General features: G+C 36.2%; 3 protein-coding genes across 16 annotated transcripts in view; 1 reads left to right on the top strand and 2 right to left on the bottom strand.

The window, feature by feature from the left end:
- The window catches only part of HnRNP-K (Heterogeneous nuclear ribonucleoprotein K), a 36977-nt gene extending 21766 nt beyond the window's left edge, over window positions 1-15211 (top strand). For 2 of the 4 annotated variants that reach the window (XM_089735556.1, XM_089735557.1), the window contains exons 3-11: window positions 2062-2159; window positions 2273-2329; window positions 3074-3117; window positions 3608-3683; window positions 3768-3890; window positions 10131-10259; window positions 11908-12339; window positions 13237-13406; window positions 14769-15211. In XM_089735556.1, the coding sequence (XP_089591682.1) occupies window positions 2070-2159; window positions 2273-2329; window positions 3074-3117; window positions 3608-3683; window positions 3768-3890; window positions 10131-10259; window positions 11908-12339; window positions 13237-13406; window positions 14769-14811 (1164 nt within the window). In that variant the 5' untranslated portion in view covers window positions 2062-2069 and the 3' untranslated portion in view covers window positions 14812-15211. Of the gene's footprint in view, window positions 1-2061; window positions 2160-2272; window positions 2330-3073; window positions 3118-3607; window positions 3684-3767; window positions 3891-10130; window positions 10260-11907; window positions 12340-13236; window positions 13407-14029 lie in introns of all 4 variants that reach the window. The other 2 variants (XM_089735554.1, XM_089735555.1) reach the window with 1 other exon arrangement.
- A 153-nt stretch (window positions 15212-15364) lies between these two features.
- LOC114239289 (lysM and putative peptidoglycan-binding domain-containing protein 3) lies at window positions 15365-19330 on the bottom strand. The gene is made up of 3 exons (XM_028169433.2): window positions 19143-19330; window positions 18887-19070; window positions 15365-16019 (listed from the first exon to the last, which is right to left on the bottom strand). Exons 1-3 carry the CDS (start codon window positions 19151-19153, stop codon window positions 15471-15473), a joined length of 744 nt encoding a protein of 247 aa, XP_028025234.1. The 5' UTR covers window positions 19154-19330; the 3' UTR covers window positions 15365-15470.
- A 2177-nt stretch (window positions 19331-21507) lies between these two features.
- The window catches only part of Dab (DAB adaptor protein), a 35553-nt gene continuing 30099 nt past the window's right edge, over window positions 21508-26961 (bottom strand). For all 11 annotated transcript variants that reach the window (XM_089735550.1, XM_089735548.1, XM_089735551.1 and 8 more), the window contains 4 exons: window positions 26752-26825; window positions 25884-25962; window positions 24730-25035; window positions 21508-24210 (listed from right to left, as the gene is read on the bottom strand). In XM_089735550.1, the coding sequence (XP_089591676.1) occupies window positions 23826-24210; window positions 24730-25035; window positions 25884-25962; window positions 26752-26825 (844 nt within the window). In that variant the 3' untranslated portion in view covers window positions 21508-23825. The remainder of the gene's footprint in view (window positions 24211-24729; window positions 25036-25883; window positions 25963-26751; window positions 26826-26961) is intronic.

Genomic DNA, 26961 nt, shown 5'->3' with positions numbered 1-26961 from the left:
GCGCGGGTAGGTACCACCACCCTGCCTATTTCTGCCGTGAAGCAGTAATGCGTTTCGGTTTGAAGGGTGGGGCAGCCGTTGTAACTATACTTGAGACCTTAGAACTTATATCTCAAGGTAGGTGGCGCATTTACGTTGTAGATTTCTATGGGCTTCAGTAACCACTTAACACCAGGTGGGCTGAGAGCTCGTCCACCCATCTAAGCAATAAATAAATAAATAAAAAGATCGATTTTCGACCGAAACTTGAGTGAAAGCTGAGTCAAATTAAGGTGCCGGTAGTGAGTGCGTATTAGTGCTAGTTTTGTTCACTACAGCTCCGTAGCACTGGGCGCAGTGCAGATGTATGTGTCTTGTCAACGATTGATTAAGGAAAAGCTCGCAAATTCAACATCCGAAACTTTTCCGGTCGATTACTCTAGTCCACTGTTGCTCCTAACGCACGACGTTCGGCACACATACCCCCACGACTTTGACATTCCCAAATTTGATTGACCTAGCTTTTCCCCTACCCTAAATTTAGATAATTACTTGTAAAGGGAATCAATGAAAACCGATGGGCACTTAAAATATTATTAAAGAATTCATTGCTCCACGTTCTTGAAGTATAGACTCCTGTAAAATAGCGAAAGCGCAATGCTCAATATTGCTGTTGAACAAAAATATTACTACTAATTAAAAATAATGAACAGCTTTACTTATTAAATCACACATCAACTGTCATAGAAAAAACAAAATTGTCAGCTTTTACTAAGATACAATAGAATAGATACAGTTTAAAAAAAAACATATTACGGTCTCTCAAAAGTTCTTTTTTTTTATATGTTTAATATGCAAACACACTTCTTTCCTAATTTGATAATAGGCATAGATTTTTTGTTTGTTACTGGTTTCTGATTTCTGTGAGCCTCCAAGTGAAGAACTGTATAAAAAGGAAATGCTTGGATAAAGTTAATAGTTGGACTTGGATTGAACTTGGACTTGAATTTGGACAAGTTAGCTTATCTTGTTAGTAGCGCATAATGCAACATTGAAGACGCTAGTGTAAAGGAAATGACAAAATTTAGATCTGTTTATTGTCTTCCACAAGTATACTATCTATTATCTATACAAATAAATAAAATTGATGTGTCTGTGATTTAAAGTTTTTATTTATTTCAAATGATTTAATTTCACTTCCGAGAAATCATAACTCGTAGTTTTTTTATACATTTTTAGTTTGTTTTGGTTAATTTAAAACTCCTGACTTCTATTGCTACTTCCATGGTTAAAACATTTATCACATAATGCCACAGGTTAATCTTTATTCAGTAAATATCTAGAATTCCCGAGTAAAAAAATATAAACGGAAAGTTACAAGTTGTAACAAAATAATTTGATATCTTAGGTAGGTCTTCCTTTGGTAATTGAACAAACAACATTAAACGCGATCCACATCTAGAATAGATAACCGGCTATATTTGTATATTTGTGTAGCAGGTTATCTGTTATATCTTGACACTTACTAACATACAGTGCACAGCTTAATTGTTACTCATACTATACGGAAGAGCACTAGGAATTTATGTTTGGAAATTCAAATCCGATTTTAAATAGGTTGTGCTTTATTCATAATATATCGGAGTTGATCCCTATTATCACATTAAAATTAAATTACATAAAAATAGCTATTGTATCAACGAAAAAGTCTGTTTGATTTTTAAATTCTACAGATTCTAATTTATTGTTATTCATGGATAACTTTTTAATTTACCAATTATAAAATCAACATTAAATGAAAAAAAAAACTAATTATTAAGTTATAAAGTATTAAGTTTTTATTAAGTATTAGTATTAAGTTAGAAATTGAGATGAGCAATTAATACAATATTCTCAATACTACTAACGGGAGATGAACTAATGGCAGATCTAACCATACAGTTTTTAATAAAACGATACACAACACTAAATAAAAAAATGAGCATTAGTTTAAATTTTGACAACCAGTGACAGCTTTAGGATTCTAATATAATGAATGGATAATATGGAGAGCGTCGTAAATGAATTAATAAAATTATTCAGGCATTAAAATGAAACGGGACGCGTACGGTGACGACGGCCCTGCCCAGAAACGGCACCGGCAGACAGACGATGAAGTCACCTTCCTGATACCTAGCAAGGTACGTACAAACATACAATGCACTTAAAAATACTATTTAAATTTTATTGTTCAAGAAACAAGAACTGTTTTCGCATAACCTATTGATGCTCAAGTAATTTAATACCTTAACAGGTGGCTGGGTCGATAATCGGAAAAGGTGGCAGCAATATATCAAAGCTCAGAAGCCAGGTCAGTATGTATAAATAACATTCGTAACCCAAATAATTAATTGACACATAGACGTATATAATTGCAGGTAGATATTCATCAGTGAGTAATTTACATAGCTTTACTAATAAATTATTATTACTTAGCTTACGTGATTCTATATTTATAACATAGCAGTAAAACGAAATTGTACAGCATATGTCGAAGAAAAGTAATTGAATTTTTATAATATTATATAATATTTTAGCTACATAGGATAGAATTACAGTTCGTCATTTGCGTGTTAAACTTTAAGATTCTGAATATTGTTGGTTAATCATTTGCCATTTTTACTACAGGTTCGCCCACTACTCTTATACCCTATATAAATGTACAGATTGTATTCGTCTGCATCTTAACGGGGTAACAGACACACTTTTCTTTACATATTAATTCAGAGAAGTTACTTTAAATGCCACAAAGTATTTAGTTGCATTGAATTCGCTCCAGCGGCCAGGCTGTAGGCAGAATAACCCCCCGGCAGCCAGTTACAGGTCTTTTGCGCCCCCGAGACGTCCCCGTGCCCAGTAGCGCATCGTGCTGCGCCTCTCCACTCACTATCCGTGCTCCGACCACATTCAACTCTGAGCAAAATGTGTAGCAAGTAGGAGTTGAGTTGAATTTGGTCCGCGGTGTGAAGTGGCGCAGCACGGCTATAGCGTTTCTTGGTTGCCGGTCCCGCCCCGCTGGTCGCCGCTGCCCCGCACCCGCCGCCCCGCCACGCAGTACAAAGCCTCTATAACAGTCCCAGATTGCCCCGGCCCCGAACGGTAAACTATATCGCCAACATCTACTCTCAAAATCTTAATAAGATCCAAGTCGACTTGTCTCAGCATTACTTGTCAACAGTCAGGAGTCGGATCTTGTTTGAGACTTCATCGCCGTGTTTCACTCTGTACGTTAGAGACCCAGTCCCGCTCACCACATTTCTCTGCGAGATGCACTACGCACTGAATGCCTTCAGACTTCTAGAAGATGGCCCGAAATGTTTCGGCATCTCCTTTCCGTTCTCTATGTGGATTTCTTCTCCGGGACAAATCTTTCACATGTGAACTCTCCCATGTTCGGGAGAAGGCTTCAAATGTTTCATGTCGAGATTAGTTTCATCTCATCACGCTCCATTACAGTTTTCAGTCCTGCAAACAGACCTCCCTGACCGTTGATTTGTTTTAATGGTGAAATAGCTAAAATTCTTGTGGTTGTGATTTTCTTGGTCGGTCACTTTCGAGTAAAAGTGTTGACTTAATACACGCTTTCCAGGGTACTCTCCATAACAGCTGAAGATGACGAAACGCTCGTGGAAATCATTAAAGATATCATGCCGTGCCTGGCAGAAGTGAGTACTGAATTCACGATGTTTAAGTAACTTTTGAAACTAAGTAATAATTATTCCTAAATGAATTTTTTTTTTTTTGTTTAGTTTCATAACCAGGGTGGATCCAGGATGGGCGATCAAGAGCTAGACGTTAGGATGCTGATTCATCAGAGCCGAGCCGGGTGCGTCATTGGGAAAGCTGGTTCGAAAATCAAAGAGTTACGTGAGGTGAGTGGAATGGACTAATAACTCATTTTCAAGGGAAAAATGTGTTGTTGATCAACCATTTGTGCCTTCATAACACTTGGTCGATTGTGTTCGTGTGTGGCCCGGTCATGTTATCATCATGTAAGATCCTATGGCCTATTTCTGTACCGACATTATTGCCGAATTTTTCATTCCCTCTCTTGGGTTTAACGATACAAAATGATACGACACTTTCGATTGTGACTATGATAATTCTTTATTTCAAAATCAATTTTATCACGCAGCATTGTAATGTGCAAAACACATTAACATTCCGCAGAAATATGCTTAATTTTTATTAATGACTTGTTAAAACATATTTAATGGAATCGCCGCCGGTGTTTAACCGAAATGTAACATTTAATGCAGCTATAAAATTTCTAATGCACCCGTTCAATCACAAGTAAAACTGATGTCATTTTTCGACTTTAGATTATTCATTGTGTATGTACCGATTTAGACACCAAATACCAAATGGAATGCTCAAAATAGTTTATTATAGAGGAAATGAATCTATTTATAATACAATAATGATGAAGGTGTTGAACAGATGCCGCGAGTGAGCGAACACCTTTCTCGTCTCTGTTAGGTACAGTTATTTGTAAAGGTTTTTTACTGGCGTCGTACGTACCTCGCACGGGCCACGCGGACTTAGCGCAGATGTGGAACCAGCTGCCGCTCTGGATATCGGTTTTTATCTCCTCATCAGGCGGATGTTTTTAACTATTCTCCTCCTATATTTGATGATTATTTAAGTGCTGCACACGTGCTTCGGATCGTCTAACGCCAAGCAGCACTGCTTAAGCTGCGTAAACTAAATACGCTTTTATTAGCTTCAGACGTATGCATGTTTGTAACGGAATCTTTGAACATGATTTTGACCCCCTTCAAAACGTCGGATTAACTCGAAATTTGGTATGCTTATTACGGACCGATGACAATTGAACATAAAAAATAAAATTGAAAAAATTGAAATTCAACTAAAAAATGATAAATAAATAATAGTTTCAAAAAACTAACAAAATACGCTTTTATAGAAAATCCAACTAAAAAGTAGAAAATAAATTTTAATAAATTTGAATTAAAAATAGTGTAAGAAAAAATAATTTTATTGGATGTTTAGTATATGGTATCAGTAGCTATAAATATTTTATGAACAGATATGAGTAGAAAGGTTATTTTGTTAATATCCTGAAAAGCGCCCCACGCTTTTTTACAATAAAATCATTTTTTCTTACACTATTTTTAATTCAAATTTATTACAAATTATTTTCTATTTTTAAGTTGGATTTTCTTTAAAAGCGTAAAGCACGCTAGTTAGAGTAGTTAGCACGTTAGTTTTTTTAAAACTATTATTTGTTTTTCAAGTACACGTAACTTGTACAGCGCAAGGAACGGAATGTCGTAGATAACTAGTTTCAATGTAAATATACGAATCGAATGCACCCTTTTGTTAGCTTAGTATCACTGTTCGTGCAACTTTGTTGTGGAAGTTTTAAAACGTTTGCTTGGTCGGAGCGTGCCGAGGTAACTTTGCAATTCGGGATGTCACGCCGCTATTAGGTTTCATGATTTTATAATGGCTAGCTAGTTTTATCGTCTAATGTTTGCGCGACGGATTTTAGGTTTGAGTTTGATGCGAGAGCGGCGTACCCGTCGATTATGTTCTACATCAAAATCGTTTTTATAGCTATTGAAGTATTAGATTTTTACTAAAAATAGAAATAAAGATGTCACGTGTCTTGTCAGCGAAGGTTTAGTTACTCCTCGTCCCGGTCACCGTCTTCGCCGAACCCGTCGCTTGCGACGAAGGGTTCGACGAGTAAATTAAACCCATAGACACAGCCCACTGAGTTTCTCGCCGGATCTTGTGGGTGGGTTGCGTTTCCGATCCCGTGGTAGATTCTGCGAAGCACTGCTCTTGCTAGGGCCAGTGTTAGCAACACTCCCGGTTTGAGCCCCGTTAGCTCACCTACACGTCAAGGAGAAGCTGAAATAGCCTCTCAAAGCTATCAGCATCACAGAAAAAATATAATTCAACTAAAAAATAGACAATAAATTTTGATAAATTTAAATTGAAAATAGTGTAAATATTTTAATTGTAAATATTTAAATTGTAAAAATATTTTATATTTAAATTTAAAATATTTATATTTTATATTTAAAATATTTAATATTTTAATTGTAAAAAAAGCGTTTCAAACTATTATTTCTTTTTCATTTTTTAGTTGAATTTAATTTTTTTCAATTTTTTTTTAATATTGAACTTTCATCGTTCCTCGACAAATCTACAAAGTTTGAATGAAATCTGGCCCTTTAAAGTGGATCAAAATCGCGTTTAAAGGAGTCAGTTACAAACATACATACAAGTGAAACTAATATTATAAAGCGTGTAAAAATAAAAAAAACCCCTCGTGCTATTGCGGCGTTAGTGTGCGAGGATGCAGTTTTCTTGAAGGCTTATGTCTTAAGCGAGTGTGGTAGGGCGCGTGCGCGGGCGGCAGCTGTCGGGGCAGGTGCGCTCGCAGCCGCCGGAAGGCCGCACAAAAAGCGCGCGCGCACCTGGGCTCGTCCCGGCCCGTCGCTTGCACAATGCCCGACGACAGACTGACGCGAACCTCGAACGCATTCTCCGACATATGGCTCCTCAACATCCGCTATATCTAACCCTCTAAATAAAACCTTTCGCGGCAACCTTTTACACGATAGGTACTCTATTAATGACTTGTGGTAGGTCGTTTTATGGGCCAGTTCGAAGAGTGCGACTCTCGGAGATCAAACTCGCAAACTCTATTAAATTGGACGGCCATGTTCACGTTTGCTTTCCACTGCAGTCCACTGCCGAAAAGTCTGTCTTGGGAATAAAAACCTCAAATCTACGTAAATCATAAACATTTTAGTAATTCGAGAACAGTAATGACTTGATCAACGTGTCCGGCTTCACGCTTTTGAAAGTTTGAACAATGGTACCCGTTTTCCATTGAAGTGGATTGGTGCGCGCGAGGCGCAGGGTCGGTGTCACGTGTACTCCGGGGTTTCATCCGTCGGAAGCACGGCGACGCGGCTCGGGTTGCGCGCACGTGACGCAGTCTTGAACCTCCACATCCTGAGGAAATGTTTTGATAAAGAATAGTGAGAGAGAGAGAGGGAGAGACAGAGAGATAGAGAGAATACACTTTATTGCACACAAAAACACAATTAACATTTTAAAAAGCCAACAAGCAGATGTATTTGTACAATAATCGGTCTTATCGCTTTTAGCGATCTCTTCCACGCAACTCTTTAATTTACAGAATTTTTTGGAAAATTAGTCCTCATTCGTCAGTAATCAATTAAAAATAAAACTGCTTTTGAGCAAAAAACAGACTAATCCTATAAAAATGGAAATTCTAGGCTATATATTTCGAAAAAAAAAGAAGACCTATTATAACCATACAAATTTCTAGTTCTCTATATCGCACATACGGTGCTATAACGTCACTTATGCAAATTAATTTAATTTTTCAGGAGAAACGTTGGAAAATTCAACATCTCATTATATGATTTTTATATAGTTCTGCTAGGCTATAGAAATAAAATGTTAATATTTAAACTCAATCAGTAAAAGCAAATATCTCTCTCGTCTCACTGATAACTATTAAAAAATGTATTTTCTCATACTCGGTTCAGTGTTAACAAAAATTGCATAACTGCATTGACTTTATAGCACCGTATATGCGCGATATTTTAGGTAAATAACTGTAATTAGAGAGATGGTCGGAACATGTGCCGTCCATATAGTGTAATTAGTGTGGTCGGCGCGTACCGAGTGTCGCGGGACTGTGGTGACACCGACAATTACCTCGGGAGCCGCACGCGAGCCGCTTCCGTTTCCGATCGAACCTGACCGCCCTCGGTAAGGATTCCTCGCTACCGCCTTCCGCCCGTCACATTCACCCCCCGAATATTCCCTCTGCACTTAACGTATTAATTGATTAGAAACTATCTATATACTAATTATTTATTTATTTCTTTATTAGGCTCACAATACACATCACAAGCTAAAAAGATACATAAAAAACACAAGTAAAAAGAAACAAAATCTAGCTTGCAACATAAGTTATGTGCGCACGACAAAACAAGACAAAGCGCTGAATTTTTACACAACGTTCCTTACAATTATACGACAAAACAACACGATAACGAAAACTAATTTAACTTATAATGTAAGAAAATAATTTTATTCACAATATAAAATTAAACAATTGCACTACTAACCTACAATGTTCCATTATAACTGCTGAACTATGCATCCGATTGACTTGAAACTTGGTATCCATGTAGAAAATACATGTAGGTACTTAATGGATAGGCTAATATTTATACGAGTGTTGGACTCCCTGATAATAATGACAATAAATAATAATGTTAATTTTAAATGCCCAGCGAAGCGGGCGAGTACGACTAGTCAAGTTATAAATCGAGATATTCTACTCGTAATATGCTATAAGCAAACCTTAATGCAATTTTGATTTCGGTAAACAAAGAGAGCACTCAATCGGAATTCCCAATGGGAAGGCAATATGATTGAAACGTGGGTAGAGGTAAGGAAATATTTCCCCTTGTAGCTCTTATTGAGTTACCGCTTTGTATCAAAATGGCGTTTCATTGAGAAATCTTGATACATTTAATCTTTGCTATTTGAGTTTATTTTTACCACCAAAACAAAAATGCTATAATGAAGTTTCACACTTATTAAACACACGAGATTCTCTTATCTGTAATATGAGACCCAAGTCAAATGAACTTCCAGACCTCAAAGTTACTATTCGTTCGTTCTGTATGAAATAAAACGTAAAAGCCTTTGAAATAGTTTTTATAGAAAAACATAGATCATAGCACAATACGTCAAATGTCGGTACATGACATTAAAATTATTGACTATTATATAATTATATAATTATTGACAATAAAAATAATAAATAAATAACGTAAAATTACACGGAAAACTTAGTTGTAATTATGTCCACGGCTCGTTATAACCAAAGAAAATGTTCACCTAAATCAATTTAGTACAATATCTTTCCTATTTTTGTATACCTATTAATAGAATATTAAAGTCAACATTCACTAACGAAATCACTTTGTGATCTCCTCGTGTTTCTCGGAAATCGAAAGTCGGAAAATCTTTACCCATTTAACTTGTTTTCCCAAGACGTGCAGAGTGGGGGGAGGGAGCGATGTCGTAGCAAAAGTAGGTTCTATCGTTTACGTATGGGAGGCGTGGCGCGCTACCGTGTCGGAGCCTTACAAGTGCAGGAGGGGGGAATAGCGGGCAGGTGGTGCACGTTACAGCGAGCGAGCTCATTCCCCCACCGAACGCTCCCGATGGAGGGTCGCGTACCGCGTGCGTCCCCGACTTTGACAATTCTCTCGTACTTTGATCTATTCGAATTTTACCGCGCGCCCTTTGAACTGATCAACACGGAGTTCGAAATTTGAATTCGGTTTTAAAAGAGGTTGTGTGTCCGTTAACTCTATTGCGGGAATTACGTATCTTCTCCCGTGGGAGTGTTCGAGTTCTTTGTCGGTTGAAATGTCGGAACGTGCTAGCGTCTTCGGTTGTTGTGCCTAGGGGTGCTATTTGTGCGTGATGCCCACGTGCGCCGGTCGATGGCTCCGAGCATGCGCACTTTGTCCTGTCAAACGTCACTCGGGCCAAACCGTCTGACGGATTACCATACACGCTGAAAAGGAATTGTTTTATGTGCCGGAAAACATATGAAATTTTGTAATTCTTTAAAAAGGTTTGTCATCGGTTAGTTTTTTTTTTTTTGTTTTTTTTTCTGTTCCATTCTTTTGATGTTCATTAATATTTAAATATAGTGACGTGTTGTCATGTTACCTAACACCGGTAAGCATTGGAAGAGCTTTCTGTAACCTACTACTAAAATATAAACTGGTGTCTGTTTCGGTGATTTAAGGTTTAAAATATAAAATAACCTAAGTCCCGTTTAAACAATGGAAGTGATTTAATTAATTATGCATTTTTGAAATCGTGATAGTGTCAACAAAGGAGTTTTGATTTAAAATTGGATGTTTTCGTTTAGTATTCGTTGGTACAACAAAACTTTTGTTCTTTATTGTGGAAGAGAACGAAAAAGAAACTAAGCACATTAATTAATATTGATTTTTAATTCAGGAACAGCTTTGTGAAGCTTAATTTGAAACGAATGTTTTCAGAAAACCGGTGCGCGCCTGAAGATATTTTCGAACTCCGCGCCCCAGAGTTCGGAGCGCATCGTTCAGCTGATCGGGAAACCGGACTCGATCGTGTCCGGAGTGCGCGAGGTTCTGGACCTCGTCAGGCAGGTGAGGCCGCTGAGGAATTATTAGCCAATATTGTTTCGGAATTATAGTTATAATGATATTGGGTACTCCAGATGAAACCTATATATGGACCATTTATTTTGAAAGTGGTGTAAGTCCATTTTTGTGAAAAATGAGCTATCACGTAACTCATGCTTAATTTAATGTAAATTTTTTATATATAACTAGTCCGTGTTTAATTTCTCAAAAAAATCCCATGTTTTGTACAACTTAAAATCGGTCGGTAAATGAAATTGCATAATCATCGATTATGAAAGTGGTGTAAATCCAATTGACAGAGGTAGGTGGCATAGCCAGACCTCATATGGTTTGCCTGTATTTTTAAATCAACAAATTTAGTAACCTTTAATTTTCTCGAAACAAAAGAAAATGGACTTACACCACTTTCAAAATAAACGGTCCATATATAAAAGAAAGTCGTGTTAGTTACACTATTTATAACTCAAGAAGAGCTGAACGTATTGGGTTGAAAATTGGTGGGCAGGTAGCTTAGAACTAGGAGAAGGACGTAGGATACTTTTTATCACGTTCCCGTGGGACGTGACATAAAACGTGGTATGACAAAACGCAACTGATATCGAATAAGAAAACGCAACTGACAGCTAAACGTAATGTAGTCTATGGTTAATTATAGAAGAATTTTGAAGTTGACTGGTTGATGCGTTTGTTTCGAGTTTCTATTAGCTTATTGTGCCGAGATAGGTAATCATTAGAACGCCATGCCGCGCCCAACACGATCAAATCTTTTTCGACCGTAATGCAACTAGGATTCGAAACATTGCGAGTGAAAGGATTGAAGAAAAACAAGATATAAAAATATAATAATAATAATAACTAAAATACATGGCCAATAAAGATATAATTGAAATACTTGCTTTTTTAAATTACATTAATTATCCAAATAAAAAATTGACCTTGATAAAATCAAAAGTCTGCTCATTAAGTCGCTCTAAGGCGGAACAAAGTTCGTTAGGTCAGCTAGTAAATAATAAAAGACTTAATTGAGTTTTCTACTATCTTACCTTTAAACGAGAAATTCTTGTATATATGTATATAATCTGAATCTCGGAAACGGCTCCAACGATTTTCATAAAATTTGGTATACAGGGGATTTCGGGGGCGATAAATCGATCTAGCCACGATTTATTTTCAGAAAATGTTGTTTTATTCGTGTTTTCAATAATCAACTCCTTCCGACGTCTATTGGCGTATAATAATACTATTTTTCTTAATTGAGGGCAGTTGCCCTGATTTGTTTGATTTGATTTTGTGTGATTTTGTTTGATTTTGTTTGATTTGTTGCCTGAGTTCACCAAGATGGCGTTATCAAAACAAAAAAAAAAAACGAGCAATTTGGGTCATCGTCTAGTATGTATAATGAGAAAACAAAACATTTGAAGCCCTCAATCTAATAAAATTTATATTCTTAACCAAACTGAACTTTCTTTTTACTGAATTTCAAACTTCACTGTATGAAATATAAGAAAAATCCTTTTTAGAAAACTAGAGAGTTTTAGACTATGAAGGTTTTTCTTTACATAGTATTAAGGACATGCAGACATTTTAAAACTTAAATTTTAAGCATTACAAATTATTAGTTCGAATATTAAAGGCTTATTTATTTATTTAGGTTCCAATAAAGGGTCCTATCCAAGCGTACGACCCTCACAACTATGATGATTTCTATGCGGAAGAGTATGGTGGCTTCGGAAATGGTCAAGGAAGCGGACCTTCTCGTAGCGGCAATGGGGGAATGCGAGGTCCGCCACGTGGTCCGCCCCGCGGCATCCCCCCCATGGGTCCCGCAGGACGTGGGCCTCCACCTCGCGGACCTCCTATGGGTCGGAGTGGACCCCCCGGTCCACGAGGCGGGTACAATGACTTCTCCGGTCCGGGTCCCCGTGGAAATTTCAACGGTCCTCCACGTGGTGGCTTCAGCGGGGGGAATTTTGGGGGTAACTTCAGCGGAGGTGGTCGAGGATCTGGTACAGGAGGTGGAAACTTCAACAATAACGGGGGTAACCAACAGGACACTTCGACGCAAGTTACCATACCTAAAGATGTAAGTGGTTTTTAATTATTCAAGTTTATATTTTGATATGTATTATAACCAGTGTCTGCCCCATGATTCACAATCGACCATGATCAGTGACCGCTGACACCTCAAAATTATTTTATATTAGATTCATTTTAGGTATTAATTTCTTAGTTTATTAACGTTTTGGAGGAAAAAAATATTTGTCCAAATTATTATTAATTACGCTAACAGCTAATAAAATTCATATTTTTATGAAATCCATTATAATAATATGTACATCGATCTATTGACATGATAAGTTTTATCGATTTTAAGACGTCCTATTAATTTTGATAAAGCACACCATACTAAGAACTGAAGGCAATACAATAATTATATAAAATTGGTCTCATACTTTGACCAGCAGCAAGAAACTGGATCAAGAATATATATGTATATAATTTTTTTTACTCCGTTTGGTAATTGAAGTTTTTTTTGTTTGTTAACTGTATTTATTGACTTCATATATTTTATTTCTTGAATGGGTGGACGAGCTCATCGCCTATCTGGTCTTAGTGGTTACCGGGACCCATATACGTCTACAACGTGAATGCCGCCACCCAGCTTGAGAAATGAGTTCTAAGTTTTTGGTGCTTCGCGGCAGAAATAGGCGCAGGGAGGTGGTACCTACCCGTGCGGACTCACCACATGCCCTAACCACCAGTAGTCATATACTTTTGATACAATATTAGGAAGTATGAAAACTACTGCAATCTATTTGTTAAATTTTTAATTTCGCGTATATTGACTCAATCATATTTTTAAATGATCAAACATGTAACTAGTTACAGCAAACAACAAAAAACAAGATAAGTCTAAACTCACCCCACCGTCCATTAAACACATCCACTCAAGATAACGTTATTTATTACCGTTTTACAGTTGGCAGGCGCGATAATTGGTAAAGCTGGTTCCCGCATCCGCAAGATCCGAGCCGAGAGCGGCGCCGGGATAGAGATAGCCGAGCCGCTGCCGGGGTCCAATGACAGGATCATTACCATCACGGGCTCGCCCGGACGCATCCAGATGGCGCAGTACTTGTTACAGCAGAGGTATTATATATTGTTACTATATAGGATCTTAGCGTCAAGAAGGACACAGATGTCTCGTTGAGTGCCCTGACGCGTTGTCTATGAAAATGTCTGCGAACCGATGAAGTCTTCTAGTTTAGAAGACTTGGTAGAACACGTAGTAAGCAGGTGGAATCTCCCTGCGTGTTCTACCAAGTTATCTAGGTTGGAAATGCCTCGACGGAACAAGCTCATTACACAGCTTAGGTGACCTGTAGGTAGAACACGCAAGCTGTTCTTAATTATAAAATGTTGTTATATCTATTATTATAATTAATTAAGAGCATGGTACACATACTGTTTATGATAAAAATATAGCGTCTACATTTCAACATTAACCATCGCATGAAGCTTTCTCTGTGCTTACTGTTTGTCCAGCGTTATCATAAAGACTTTCGTATTGGCATGCAAATGTTGACATTAGTTAGGTTGTAGTCATTAAAAAGATTAAAAAGATTTTGTACATTATCTACACATTGAATTTCGTTACTTGTTTTCACAAACAAATTACTCCTTTTGTAAACATGACAAATTATATTCTCGTCAAAGACAATAATATATTAATTTGTAAAGTTAAATTACTAATAGATTTTATTTGACAATAGAATGTTTGAAGAATTTCCTGCACTTTGTCAGCAAAATGACAAAACTAAGTTGACCATGTAACGGATAGTATGAAGTATGTAAGAACAGACAGGTAAAAACTATAACATTGTTTGTAGATTGTCTTTGGGGTTAAATATATTTTTATGTAAATTGATTGTGTGTTCGAAGAGAAAAATTAAGGGAAGTTACTGCATCAACCATTTCACATTTTCAAGAGCTTTATTATAAGGAAATTAATTTGTTGTATGTAGATTTGTATTCAATGAATAATTAATATGTAAACAAACAGGATAATGTTTATGATAAACCAATTATGTTCATATAGGGATATTACATGTACGTGCTGGAATGAACCTCTCTGTTTTCTTTGTAACACTTTAAATGTGACTAACAGAAATGTTTTGAAAATAACAATCTTTTTTAGGATTTCCTTCAACTAACAGGTGACATCATATCGCTTCGTGTTGTATGGAAGACTAGTGATTTTGTTGTTTTTGTTGACTAACAAGAAATCACTAATCTGCCTACAAAGCGACAGCATAATCTTCAGTGGAAGATCACATTCACACTTCATCGGGTTGCTTTGTATGATGACGCTAACACATTTATAAACTAACTGTGTGGAATTATTAGTGTTGCTTTTGTGATGACTAACACAGATGATAATCTTGTTTTTATTACATGATGGTTTCATTTTATGGTCCATATCACTGAATTTTTTTTTTTATGTTTTGACAGTGTGCACGAGAGCAATCCGAACCTTGGACGCGGAAACTTCTGATTCCGGCAGTTGGAAGAAGACAGGCAAATTTGTGGAGATTAAAAAAACCCCTCTTATCAGGTTTAATTTTGTACAGTAAATTTCAGGAGGCTCATATACCTAGTTGAACTGTTGTTCTTTATTATGGTCTAACCAGAAGAACTGCAATATTAAAATGTAATGTAACGAACGCGACTAATAATTGTACGAGATTACAATTACATAGTATTTATGTATCACTAAGCTAGGTTTTGTTTTAAATGTATTTTTTCTGGAAAGGCAATAAATACTTCGAAGCATTTATCATAAACAGTTTTAAGAGAGAATAAAGATTGTGTCAATATTTTTCTTTTGTTATTCTGATCTATTTTATTCGGTGATAGATGAATAGAATGAAATAAATATTATTTTATAACATAAATTGTGTTTTCATTGAAGAAAATTATTTGTCATATATTGTGATGACCCAAATAAATATGAGGTTAGAATAAATACGAAGGCTCAACCCCCTAATTTAATAAGGAAACCATAACGTTCGTGGTATTATCACACGAAAACGAAGAAAATATAGGACTTAGGTTAAAAAATTTATTAAAATTTTTAATTTATACAATGTACTGTGGTAAAAATGATATATCACACCTTAAAGCTTCTCAGCTAGATCACAAGACATTCAGTCATCAAGTACTATGCAAGGGTGGTAGGTCATCCATTTCATCGTGTTCCTGGTCTAAATAAAACAATATATACACTATTGGTATCACCACAACTAGTAATAGCATGAAGCATACTAAATGAAACCATTTCAGTCCAAAATCAGCACCATGTGATGTCAATTCTTTCACAACTATAGCTTCTACAGGAATCTTTTCTTTGTTTGGCAACAATTGCGTGTCCTCTGTGACTTGTTCTGCTGGTTCTACGTCCGAATAAGGAGAAACAGAAGACGCTAAAGTGCTGTTCATAATAACAGCATTGCAGTCAATGGCATAGTCTTTCTCCTCTTTTTGCGGTGAACTGCTTTGATGTAACTGCGGTATGCCATTGCTTTGTAAGAGTTGCTGTATCGATTTTGGCGTTTGTTTCGAGGTTGAAGGTGTCGGCTCTGGTTGCTCTGATGGTATTAATTCTGTTAAGACAGAGTAAGGTGTAACCGGGACTTTAATTGTTCTCCTTGCAAAAATCTCGTTGTCTTTGTGGATTTGGTTGATTCTTTTCAATTCTGCAATCTGTGAATTAGGTGGATGATCTTTTTTTACTTTTATTTACTATATTTTAATTGTCACTATTAAAGTAATTAAGTATTTTGTTAAATTAATTATGTCTCATTATTTCTGAGTTCTCGAATTATTATACTATAGATGATTTAACCATAATTAAACCATAAGGGTAGTTTTCATTATGTCTACAACCCACTTAAGCTGAAGAAAATACTATTAATTAAACCTGTTCTGTAATAAATGGCCAACATATTGGAAATTCAATCTTAAAGTACAAATCATTGTATAGACTCCATTAACACCAGGTATGCAAGTCTGTATTGTTGTTATACCATACAATCTCCTAAGTTCAAAATTAGTACAAGTTGTTTACCTTATTTTAACTTTTCTACTAGACTAGAATGAAAAGTAGCCGTTATTTATACGACATATGCTTGCTTACACAACAAATACAACAAAAATAGATTACTGAAGACCTAAAGATTAACCAAAGAAGCTTTGAAGTTCCAGGTTAATATCTATACAGTCTGATACAGAGAGGGCTGGTGGTCGTGGCGCCGACGACCGCCAGTCCCACGTCCCGAGGGGGAGGGTGATGGGAGAGATGTGCTCCGCACTAAACGCTTCACTTTCCCCCCTTTGCCTCTTCATGAGTTCTGTCTCATGCGAGGTTTGGACGTTGGTTGTTGAGCGACAGGAGGTTTTAGTCAGTTCGACTCTGACATACCCCACCCTCCATCCCCAGTGGAGGGCGGAAGTCCGGCGATTTCCTCCTGACCAAAAAAAAAAGAAAAGTTGTAGGATTGAAATGATTTTAATAGACCTAGAAATATATTTCTTTTGCGCATCGATTATGGTTATTTATGTACAAATCAGTTATGGTCACTTAGTCACGTTTGCCTTTCAAGTGTCGATATATTCAAACAGCACAAAAAAGATTTTCCTCATTTGCTTGAAAGAATTGAATTATTATTAACACCTTTGCAAAGCATCAATTGTAAATTTTGATAATGACTGACAGCAATGAACTTAACACATTAACAACACTTATCTTTTGTTATCGAAGATTGAATTACATTACATGATAAGAGTAATAAAAAAATGAATTAAGATAAATAAAAATTAATAATTAGGAAAAAAAAATACTGCATAATTGGGTTAACAAGTTCACAACTGATGTGTATGTTGATTAGTTACTGGAGCCTACAGACATCACAAAGTGAAGTCGACCACCCAGCTTGGGATATTCTTATACCTTTAAATGAGCAATCTTGTATATATATAATCTGAATCTCGGAAACGGCTCCAACGATTTTCATAAAATTTAGTATACAGGGCATTTAGGGGGCGATAAATCGATCTAGCTACGATTTATTTTCAGAAAATGTTGTTTTATTCCTATTTTCAATAATCAACTCTTCCCGACATCTCATCATCATCATCATTTCAGCCTATCGCCGTCTACTGCTGAACATAGGCCTCTCCAATAGATTTAAAGTGCGACCGGTCCATTGTCACCTGCATCCAACGAGACCCAGCGCTTTTTACTAGGTCGTCGGTCCATCTAGTAGGTGGCCGTCCCACACTGCGCTTGCCAGTACGTGGTCGCCACTCCAGGATCTTTCTGCCCCATCGACCGTTCTCTCATCTCCCGACATCTATTGGCGAATAATATGTAATACTATTTTTCTTAATTGAGGGCAACTAACCGCTTTAAAGAAACAAGATGGCGTTATAAAAAAAAAACGAGCAAAGCGGTCATCATCTAGTATGAAGTAAAATTGTATAGTGTAACAGCTGTCCTACCCTTCAAACCAGAACATAATATCATGATTGCAGGATGGTGTTACTTATCCAGTAATTAGATAAATAGTTAAATTTTACAATTTGATTTTTATTACACAGTATTATTCTTATGTTATGGAAGCTATTTATGAACATGTGTTAATCATGAAACTCCGTAAAAAAATTGTTACCTGTCTGTGATATTTAACATCAGTTATAATATAGATAATGTGAGGCTATTGGGGTCTTGCCCTTTAAAGCATGTCTTCAAAATGAATTTAAACAACTTTATTCTTATTTCCAGTATAGTGTATAGTAACCCCCTTTATAACATAATACTCTTATAGTCAATTTATTTTCATATTATGTGATTTCAGTCCCTCATATAGCACAGGTATCAGGGGAATATGGAATAATAAGGAATTTCACATGTTATATTTCTATACTGTGAAATTTATAATGTTTTGTACAGTTCATCATTAATTTCGTGTACTTTTGCACATTGTGTCAATTGTGTTGTAATTAAATGAATTTATTAAAATTCCTTAATTAAAATTATTAAAAATCCTTAGAAAACTAAGGAACACAAGGAATTACAAAACCATTGGTTATATTGTATTATATTTGTACATAATGTGTTATATGGGGTCATACAAGCATATTATGGGAGAACACTCCTACAATGCAGAACCAATCTACCATGATATAAGGGGGAGATTACTGTATATTTTCTTTGTAAATTTTTTGTTAATTGTGTAAAATGATGGAAAAAGGCGATATTTTCAGTGAATTGAATAACTTTAAATAATACTATTTTTAATAACAACTTTCTTTTACATTTTTTATTGAGAGCAAAGTTATGCATTTGATGCAATTAAATATTGTTTTTTTGCACATGTGTATAGTATAAATCACAGGAAAGATGGAGTTTTGACATTGTGTAAATGAAGAAACTGGTTTTAAAATTAGATACAAATAAGGTAAATGGTTTGTACACAAATGGTTACCACAAAAAATCAGGTAACAGAACTGTATTTATTAAACTGAATTACTCAGTTATACAAGAGAGTATGCAAATTCTAAATACTTACGGAACAGTAAAACCTCAGGGCAATTGCTTGTAGCGTATCTCCTTCCTGAACTTGCGCCTCAATAAAATGTTCTTGTGGCTTAATTTTGTATAATTGTATGTCACTGCGGCCGTTGTCGTCGTTTTTTTTATTGTTCATCACGTCATACGATATTAAATCGTCTCCACTATGCATGACGCGAGTTCTGCGGGGTGTAAACATTCTTTGTAACACGTAAACAAGCAGTATCTTCTTGGATTTTTTCTACTTTTCTTACCTTTGTTTCATGGTGAAAAACGGTACTTTTACTGACAATGTCTAACATGACCCCAAATATTATTGAATGCACATCGATTTAAACATCTAAAACGTGTTAAATTTATTTTAATTTCATTTATAAATCAAAGGGATTATCCTGTGAACAGCTGCTATTTCAACTATTTTGACGGAATATCAATGTTTTTGACAATCAAACATTTGACATTGATTGGTGGCAAGACGGTACGATTTCTTGATGACGTCCACAAATAAAAACAAAAAACCACTTTATTACCAAGGCATTGTATTGGCACTGTAATTATTACCAATGCATTTTATTAGCAATGCTTATGAAATTGCTCTGAGATAGCTGATATGTAAATTATGAAATTTCCAATTAAAATTAGAAAAGCAGTAAAAACAATTGCTTATTCCTCAAAGATTAATCTACTGATTTTATTTTAGAAACTTCTTAATTATTGTAATATACAAATTGTATGAAAATTTGTGGCTATTGAAGACTTGCTCAGCAAAGTGTCCAAGGTGTCTATTATGGACGAATAGTATAAAAAATGACGCACATACCCGTCTGCTACTGCTACACATAATAATTTAAAAAAATTCGTCCGTGACTGCGTTCCAAAAATTAAAACATTAATCATAATAATTTATTGCCACACACAACACCATTGCAAACTTTTACGCGCCCCCAAAAAATGCAGGCTCTACGAAGTTCTAAAAATAAAAAGCTTAAATAACCACTTAAATAACAAGCTAATTTCTTTAAAACAAATTGCTTGAAATCGCGCTAGTTAAAAGGTCATATTTCTATTATTTGACATAGGTTCCATGGAGTCTGATGGTCACTGGAAAATTAGAAGGAAAACGTCATATAGGCCAGAGCCCCAAACGTTGGTCCGACCAGATCTCCGAGCAAACCAGCGGACTACTTAGCGCTGCACTACACCAGGCAACTGACCGGAACCGATGGAGGCTGGCAGTCGACAAGCAGAAACGGAGTCACGATCCTCAGCAATGAGGGAGCGATGGAGAAGAAGAAGAAGAAGAAAAGGTCATATAGGAAAATGTTTAATTAAAACAATTCATAAATTATTTTCAATTAAGTTTATAAATTTATTGGTTGAATATAATACACAGCAGTTAATCATATAGAACATAAATACCTTTGGTATTACGTCGTACTGGTGGTAATAATTGCACATAATTTTCGCTTTAGCTACATTTTATACAGAAAATACATTATTAAAAATTCTACTTATTTCATTACTAAGGGTAACTTCATTTGCAGTTTACGCTTTAATTTCATTCGAATATTCAGTAGTTGGTTTCCTCATTAATACAAATGTTCTGCGTATTAGGGAACGTACCCATACTACGTGACTCATTTAGGGGGGGGGAGCGGAGTCTTTAAAATACTACGGTCAGTCATAGGAGCGGGGGAGTGGCTCAGGTTTTTATCACGTAGTCGATTTTAGGGAGAGAAATCTCGTATTTTTTCGACTTATATTCGAATATAGCGCGCAGTGTTTAGCGCTTTGTAAACTCACACTACATAATTCACTAGTAATTTAAGTGTGCATGCAGTCTTATGAAATAAAGACGAGTATGAACCAAAAAAATTTTTTTTTCAATTTTTGCCTTTGAAGTGATTAAACATCATAATTATGAATTACTACGTGAAAACTAAAGGGGGAGAGGGAGGGTCTTGACATATACTACGAGTAATCACCGAGGGGAGGGAAAGGTCGAAAAAACTAAAAAAATAGGTCACGTAGTATGGGTACGTTCCCATTACATGGTTTCAATCATTGGCAGTTTTAAAAGTTAACTCTAAATTAATACCTTTTTGGTTGTCTGTTATGCGTCGACATGCCTCATCTAGGTGTTGTTTGGTTTTAGTTTTAACAACTTATTATATCGTTTCATGATACAAGGCATCATTCTCGGGGCACTACTACTGACCGATTACTTAACTTACAAACTTAACAAAGGAAAATTGTTTTAAGTTAAAATAGTAGGTGTATATTACAAGTTGGACTTCAGGAATAATTTCCTAACTGTACACTGTTTATAAGTTGTATATTTTAAGAGTTATTACTAACTAGAAAATTAAATATAACAGACAAAAAGTATAACTTCATTTATTTTAATTTTCTTTCATAGTCACTTATTAAGATTGAAGATAAACTTCGTATTCTAATACGTAATTATTTTTAGAGTCAGATCAATAACGCTCATAAATTCTTTATTAAATTTACTGAGTATTTTGACAAATAAAATAATAGAATTTTTGTATTTCAGTAATATGAATAACTGTGGGCTGTGAACTCGTCCACCGATCAACGCAATAAAAAAATTTAAAAAAATCTGAAAAATGATACATAGTGAATACAAATATGTAGTTGGTATAAATACAAACTAGGGAAAACAAAATTCTTTTTGTGAGTGTCCTAGAAAAACTAACAGTCGAAATGAAAGGTGTTTATATATAGTGTATCACAATAACTTTAGAAAAATTATGTGTTATGTGATAAACTCTGTTAATATAGTAGAATGACAAATATTGTTGTACGGCTACTACATCAACCATTGTAGCATAGCGCTTTACCAACATATTATTTTACAGCATTGAGGTAGAGCTCTCAGCAAACACGCTTGTAAGAAGCTAATATACCGAAGCCTTTAGCCGTATTTATTCACTTCTTTTTTCACATTGATTATATCAGTTGAAAACTATCTAATTTTTTCTTGACTTTCCCAGTCATATTTCCAGGACATTCGAAACACTAAAATAAAATGCAACACTGTTTTATTTACCTAATCCACTGGAGAAATCTTTACGTTAATAAATTAATAACAATTTATTTTATAAATAAAACTAAAAAGAACACCCTTTGTAGCTTGTATTCAAACACAACTTTGTAACCACCCTTTAGGCTCAACATCAAACCGACTCGATGGTACTTCTATATTTGTTTTCCGATGGCAAATTAAATAGTTTCTAATCGATACGATATTCCCTTTTAATCCGCTTTAAAACTTATCCTAGTTACAAGTGGCTTCTAAAAGTTCTCTATTGAACCTTAATAGAACTCAATGATGCAAGAGAATTTATTTATTAATTGTTTATCGAATAAAGACGGACAGTCCCGAGTCAGTCTTCACAATTACTACAGTTCCGAAAAGCATTTCATCTAAAAAAATATAACGTGCATAATCCAAAACATTTATCATTATTATTTACATTAAAAAACACAATATATTTACATATTTCTACGAATACAATCGAGTTAAATTAGTTTTGTGCCCGAAAATCACGATTTTGCGATAATTAGATTGAATAATATCGTGTTGAAATGTCTTTTTTTTTTTGGCTGGACGCACAGACTATATGCGACGTGAATTCATTTTTATTAGGTGCTTTTATTTTGAAATTACATTTATTTGAAAATTAACATACCTATTAAATCAATTAGGTACGTTTATATGTTTTTAATGGAATTTCTGTCGATTTCAATTTTATTTTGATGAAAACATATTTCTTAGTATTCAAATAGGTAAAAAAAATCATTAAACAAAATGAAGCCAAACAGTAACATTGTACAAGTGTAGTGTACAATATGCTGGTATTGAATTTTAATAAAAAAAATAGAATCGCTAATGAAATTAAGAAAGCTGTTCAAAGCGCGCCTTATCCATATCACAGGTTGAATAACATACTAAAATACTAAGTCTAAAGACTAAGGATTTGACTTAAAAAATAATCGAACAATTTTTCGAAAAATTTCGCTTCGACTAATTCTCCCATTTATATAGAACTAGCTTCATTGTAACTCTGAAGCATGCTCCTGAAAACTTATCCAAAAATTTAAACATTTTAAATTTGCAATTTTTTAAAAAATGTTAATTCATGTTTACATTTAGAACATGTTATGTCTTAATTCACACAAACTTTTTAAATGAGTCAACATTTAACTTGATATTGCAAAAGTATATTATTATATACAAAAATTCAGTGGACACAGCTGGGTGAAGAATATTTGGATTTTGTAATAGGTTTTAAGTAATTTTTAATCAGTTTCGGATAAACCTAATTTATTGTTATAGAAATGTTGGATTGGCTCTCAGTTTGAAAACAAAAAAGGATAATAAATATTGCATTTAATGTAATTGTTGACTAAAGCAATTTCTGTCCACGTAATTTTAAGCCGGATACATGACAAAGTTTGGAATATGGGTACTATATACACGGGATATCTTGTTAAATATACACTTTGTCTAGTAGGTACACAACAGCAAAACGTTTGAATAAAAACTGTTATAGCTACCTAATATATACTTATTTTAAAACATTCATCAATACATTTATAAAACACGAAGATAATTTGATTGAAATATATCAAAATGTTATCAGGTAATTTTAATAGTTATGATTTGTTTTGAGAAACAAAATAAAAAATAATAATATAAATGGAAGTAGTATTAAAAATAGTAAAGTATACGTAAATGAGATCGAAACAAGAAATATAAATATGGCAAGACACATTTAAAACGAGGAAGCGTCTTAATAACGGAAAAGATAACACAACTCCGATAACATCCAATATCAAATCAGCAGTTCTAAGGCGACCAATTTCACTTCATGAATCTATCATAATTTATCTAGTTCTAGTTTTAGGATTCACGCGTTATCAAAACCTTGGAAGTCTCCGGGCCAGTTCTCCCTTCGGGCCACTCGATCGGAGCCCGTGCACGCGAAGAACGCATCGCCTTCGAAGGGGTCCGAGTCTCGAGTGAATATGTTAATCGATTCCGATTTCCTGATGTCTTTGTGGGGGGGAGGTCTCGCGCGGAGGGGGGGGACGTCGTTCTCGTCCTCCTCGGCTATAGAGGCGGCCCGGCCCCGCGGCGTCGACACGGCCGTGAAGTCGTCCTCGAACATCGAGCGAGGTGAGATCGAGTCGGAATCGAATCGGAATCGAGTCGTGGACGAGTCGCCGTCGCGGACCCGCGCGCTGCTGCCCGACGCGGGGGACGCCGTCACGTCTTCTGATTCGAATACAAATCTGAAATTCAACCATAGATTATACACTTAATATATTTGAGAAATTCAACGGTGCGACAGCTGTGAGACCTGTTATAGTTTTTTTTTTATTTTATTTTTTCTTAAGTGTGCGAACGAGGTCACAGCTTATCGAAGCATATAGACATCTACAACGTAAATGCCGTCACTCACCTTCAGATGAGTTCTAAGGTCTCAGTATAGTTACATTATAATTTATACTATACACGATTCAATCGGTATGACGTAATAGTATATACGTAGTGTGTACGGGTTCCTGTGAATACTGCGATATATACAGAATTCGTCTACTCTTTTAAGTTTTTTTAAGGGACTTTATGACCTGGTAACTAAGACCTTTAAGTCATGTCTTATTTTAATTTATATTCTTATTTTTATGAAAAATAATGAAATGAAATGAAGATGATTAATTACTCTTTTAAGTAGATTATTAATCTCATAGATTACATTAAAAAAAATCTTTCAAAAATTCATAGACAACTTTATATTTTAAATATTTTACCTCGTCCCTTCCAGGCTGGCGTAAGGCGCCCGTTTCTTGGTCGTCGGTGTCGGCGTTTCCTGGAAGTCGTTATCGAAGGGCGAGTCCCGGTCCCGGGGCGAGAAATCATTCGAGAACCGATAGTCTCTGGGCCGCGCCCGGGGCTCGTCCCTGCGGGGTCGCCGACGCGACTCTCTGGACTCCCGGGAGTCTCGTGACTCGCGCGAATCCCTGGACTCTCGGCTGGTCTCTCGCTCGCGTTCGCGGTCGCTGTCCCGCCTCGCGTTCGTGGACCGGCGTCCGGGCCACCCGAGTGTTGAGCCGTATCTTAAACAATTACATTTAAATTTGTAATCCAGTAAGAGTCAACTATGTAAAATTTCCTCGGGATAAAGAGTTATTTGGATCACTTTCTAATCCATAACTATCAGTCGATTTATTGGTAAAATCACGGAGCAGCGAACACACTACTGTACTGATACTACACAGACTACTACTACTACTGGGTACAGTTGTACCCACCGTCGCCCGGGAACAGATTATTTATTAGTGACGAACATGCAAACATGAAACCAAAGCGCATGAGAGCTGTGATGAATAAACCACCGAAGTAACCACCCGAGCGCACCGTGCGCCCCCAACTCGTGAAGTGGGAGGGGGGGGGGGGCTGTAACTAAGCTGTGTGGGTTTAAATGACCTGATTTAAAAGCTGACAAAACTCTAGTTTTTGATCGTTTCTGGTTAACTTTTTGAAGGGTAGGGCAGCCGTTGGACTATTAAAACTGAGACTTAGAACTTATGTTTGGAGGTGGGTGGCGCCATTTACGTTGTAGGTGTTTATGGGCTCCGGTAACCGCTTAACGCCAGGTGGACCGTGAGCTCCACCCACCCACCTAAGCAATAAAAATAAAAAATAAAACTAGATTTGTTATTAAAGCTCCTAGAAGCACGGTGCCCTTGACAATGACCGATCGAAAGTTTTACCTCTGACTATACTTATTGCTAAAATAATTTTGTTTTTTTATTATATTTTTATTGTCCCTGTAGGCAGACGATCATATGGTCCACCTGATGGTGAGTGGCTACCGTCGCCCATGGACTTCAGCAATGCCAAGGGCAGAGCCAAGCCGCTGGCTACGGTAATGTAATGTTTAAATCAACGTAAAGGACTTTACCTCCTGTCATTATCTTCGGTTTGCCTCATTTCAGCTCGACGTCTCGTCTCGCGCCATCCAAGTGAACCATAGTTTCTTTCTGCGAACAAACATTCATTATTGATCCGATTCCTCACTCTTAACTTAAACAGACCATAACGGGTTAAATGGTCCATTTTAAACTTTGGCATTGAAAATTGCATGCATCATCTTATTGCTTTTGCATATTTGACTTCATGACTTTTCTTACCAATTAATCTACGGTTATTATACAATTTTTTTAGTTTTGTTTTGTCTATTTTGAGTAATACTTGTATTTTTTTTACGCGTGTTAGCCGGAGTGTTGCTAACACTGGCCCTAGCAAGAGCCGTGCTTCGCAAAATCTACCACCGGATCGGAAACGCGACCCACTGAAAAGATCCGGCGAGAAACTCAGTGGGCTGTGTCTGAGGGTTAATTTACTCGCCGAGCCCTTCTTCAGCCCGGTCATCATTCGCCGAGCCCTTCTTCACACATTCCGGGAATGATGACCGGTGTTTGAGGTACCTAAATTACCTATCCTCACTCTTAAAAGGTGCGGCTCGCCGGTGACAGGGCTTGATGGCGGTATTATCGCGAGGACGTGGTTGGAGGCGGTCATGAACTTCGATAATAAAACAAACTAAAAAGAATGTGCGGCAGATCTCAAGCGCCTTCATAGTTCACTGGATTGCTGTTTTTATCACCAGATGAAATCTTTAATGTATACATACACCACCAATATTAAAGCTAACAAAGGTTATCAAATGTCAGGAGTAGATAAATATTAATTATTAAACCCAATGCCACCAACCAAATAATGACGTTAAGACGTTTAATTAGTAATTAACGTAATTTAAGGGGAATTACCGTCTCTCCTCCATCTCTGGTCGGGCCAGCGTTCTCTGGGCGACGATCTGCCGGAACCGCACCCGTCACTGTAACTGTGGGTCAGATATGCATTTTTTATTTATTTATTGCTTAGATGGTTGGACGAGCTCACAGCCCACCTGGTGTTAAGTGGTTACTGGAGCCCATAGACATCCACAACGTAAATGCGCCACCCACCTTGAGATACAA

This window comes from Bombyx mandarina, chromosome 19, assembly GCF_030267445.1.
Source record: "Bombyx mandarina strain Sakado chromosome 19, ASM3026744v2".
NCBI classification, from domain to species: domain Eukaryota; kingdom Metazoa; phylum Arthropoda; class Insecta; order Lepidoptera; family Bombycidae; genus Bombyx; species Bombyx mandarina.
This window is presented reverse-complemented; position numbering and strand designations above follow the sequence as displayed.

Bases quoted from the DNA above. Each gene is read 5' to 3' on its own strand.
- LOC114239289 (XM_028169433.2), bottom strand. The intron at 16,020-18,886 runs GTAAGTATTTAG...CCTAATTCACAG, and splicing joins CCCTGAGGTTTTACTGTTCC to ATTGCAGAATTGAAAAGAAT.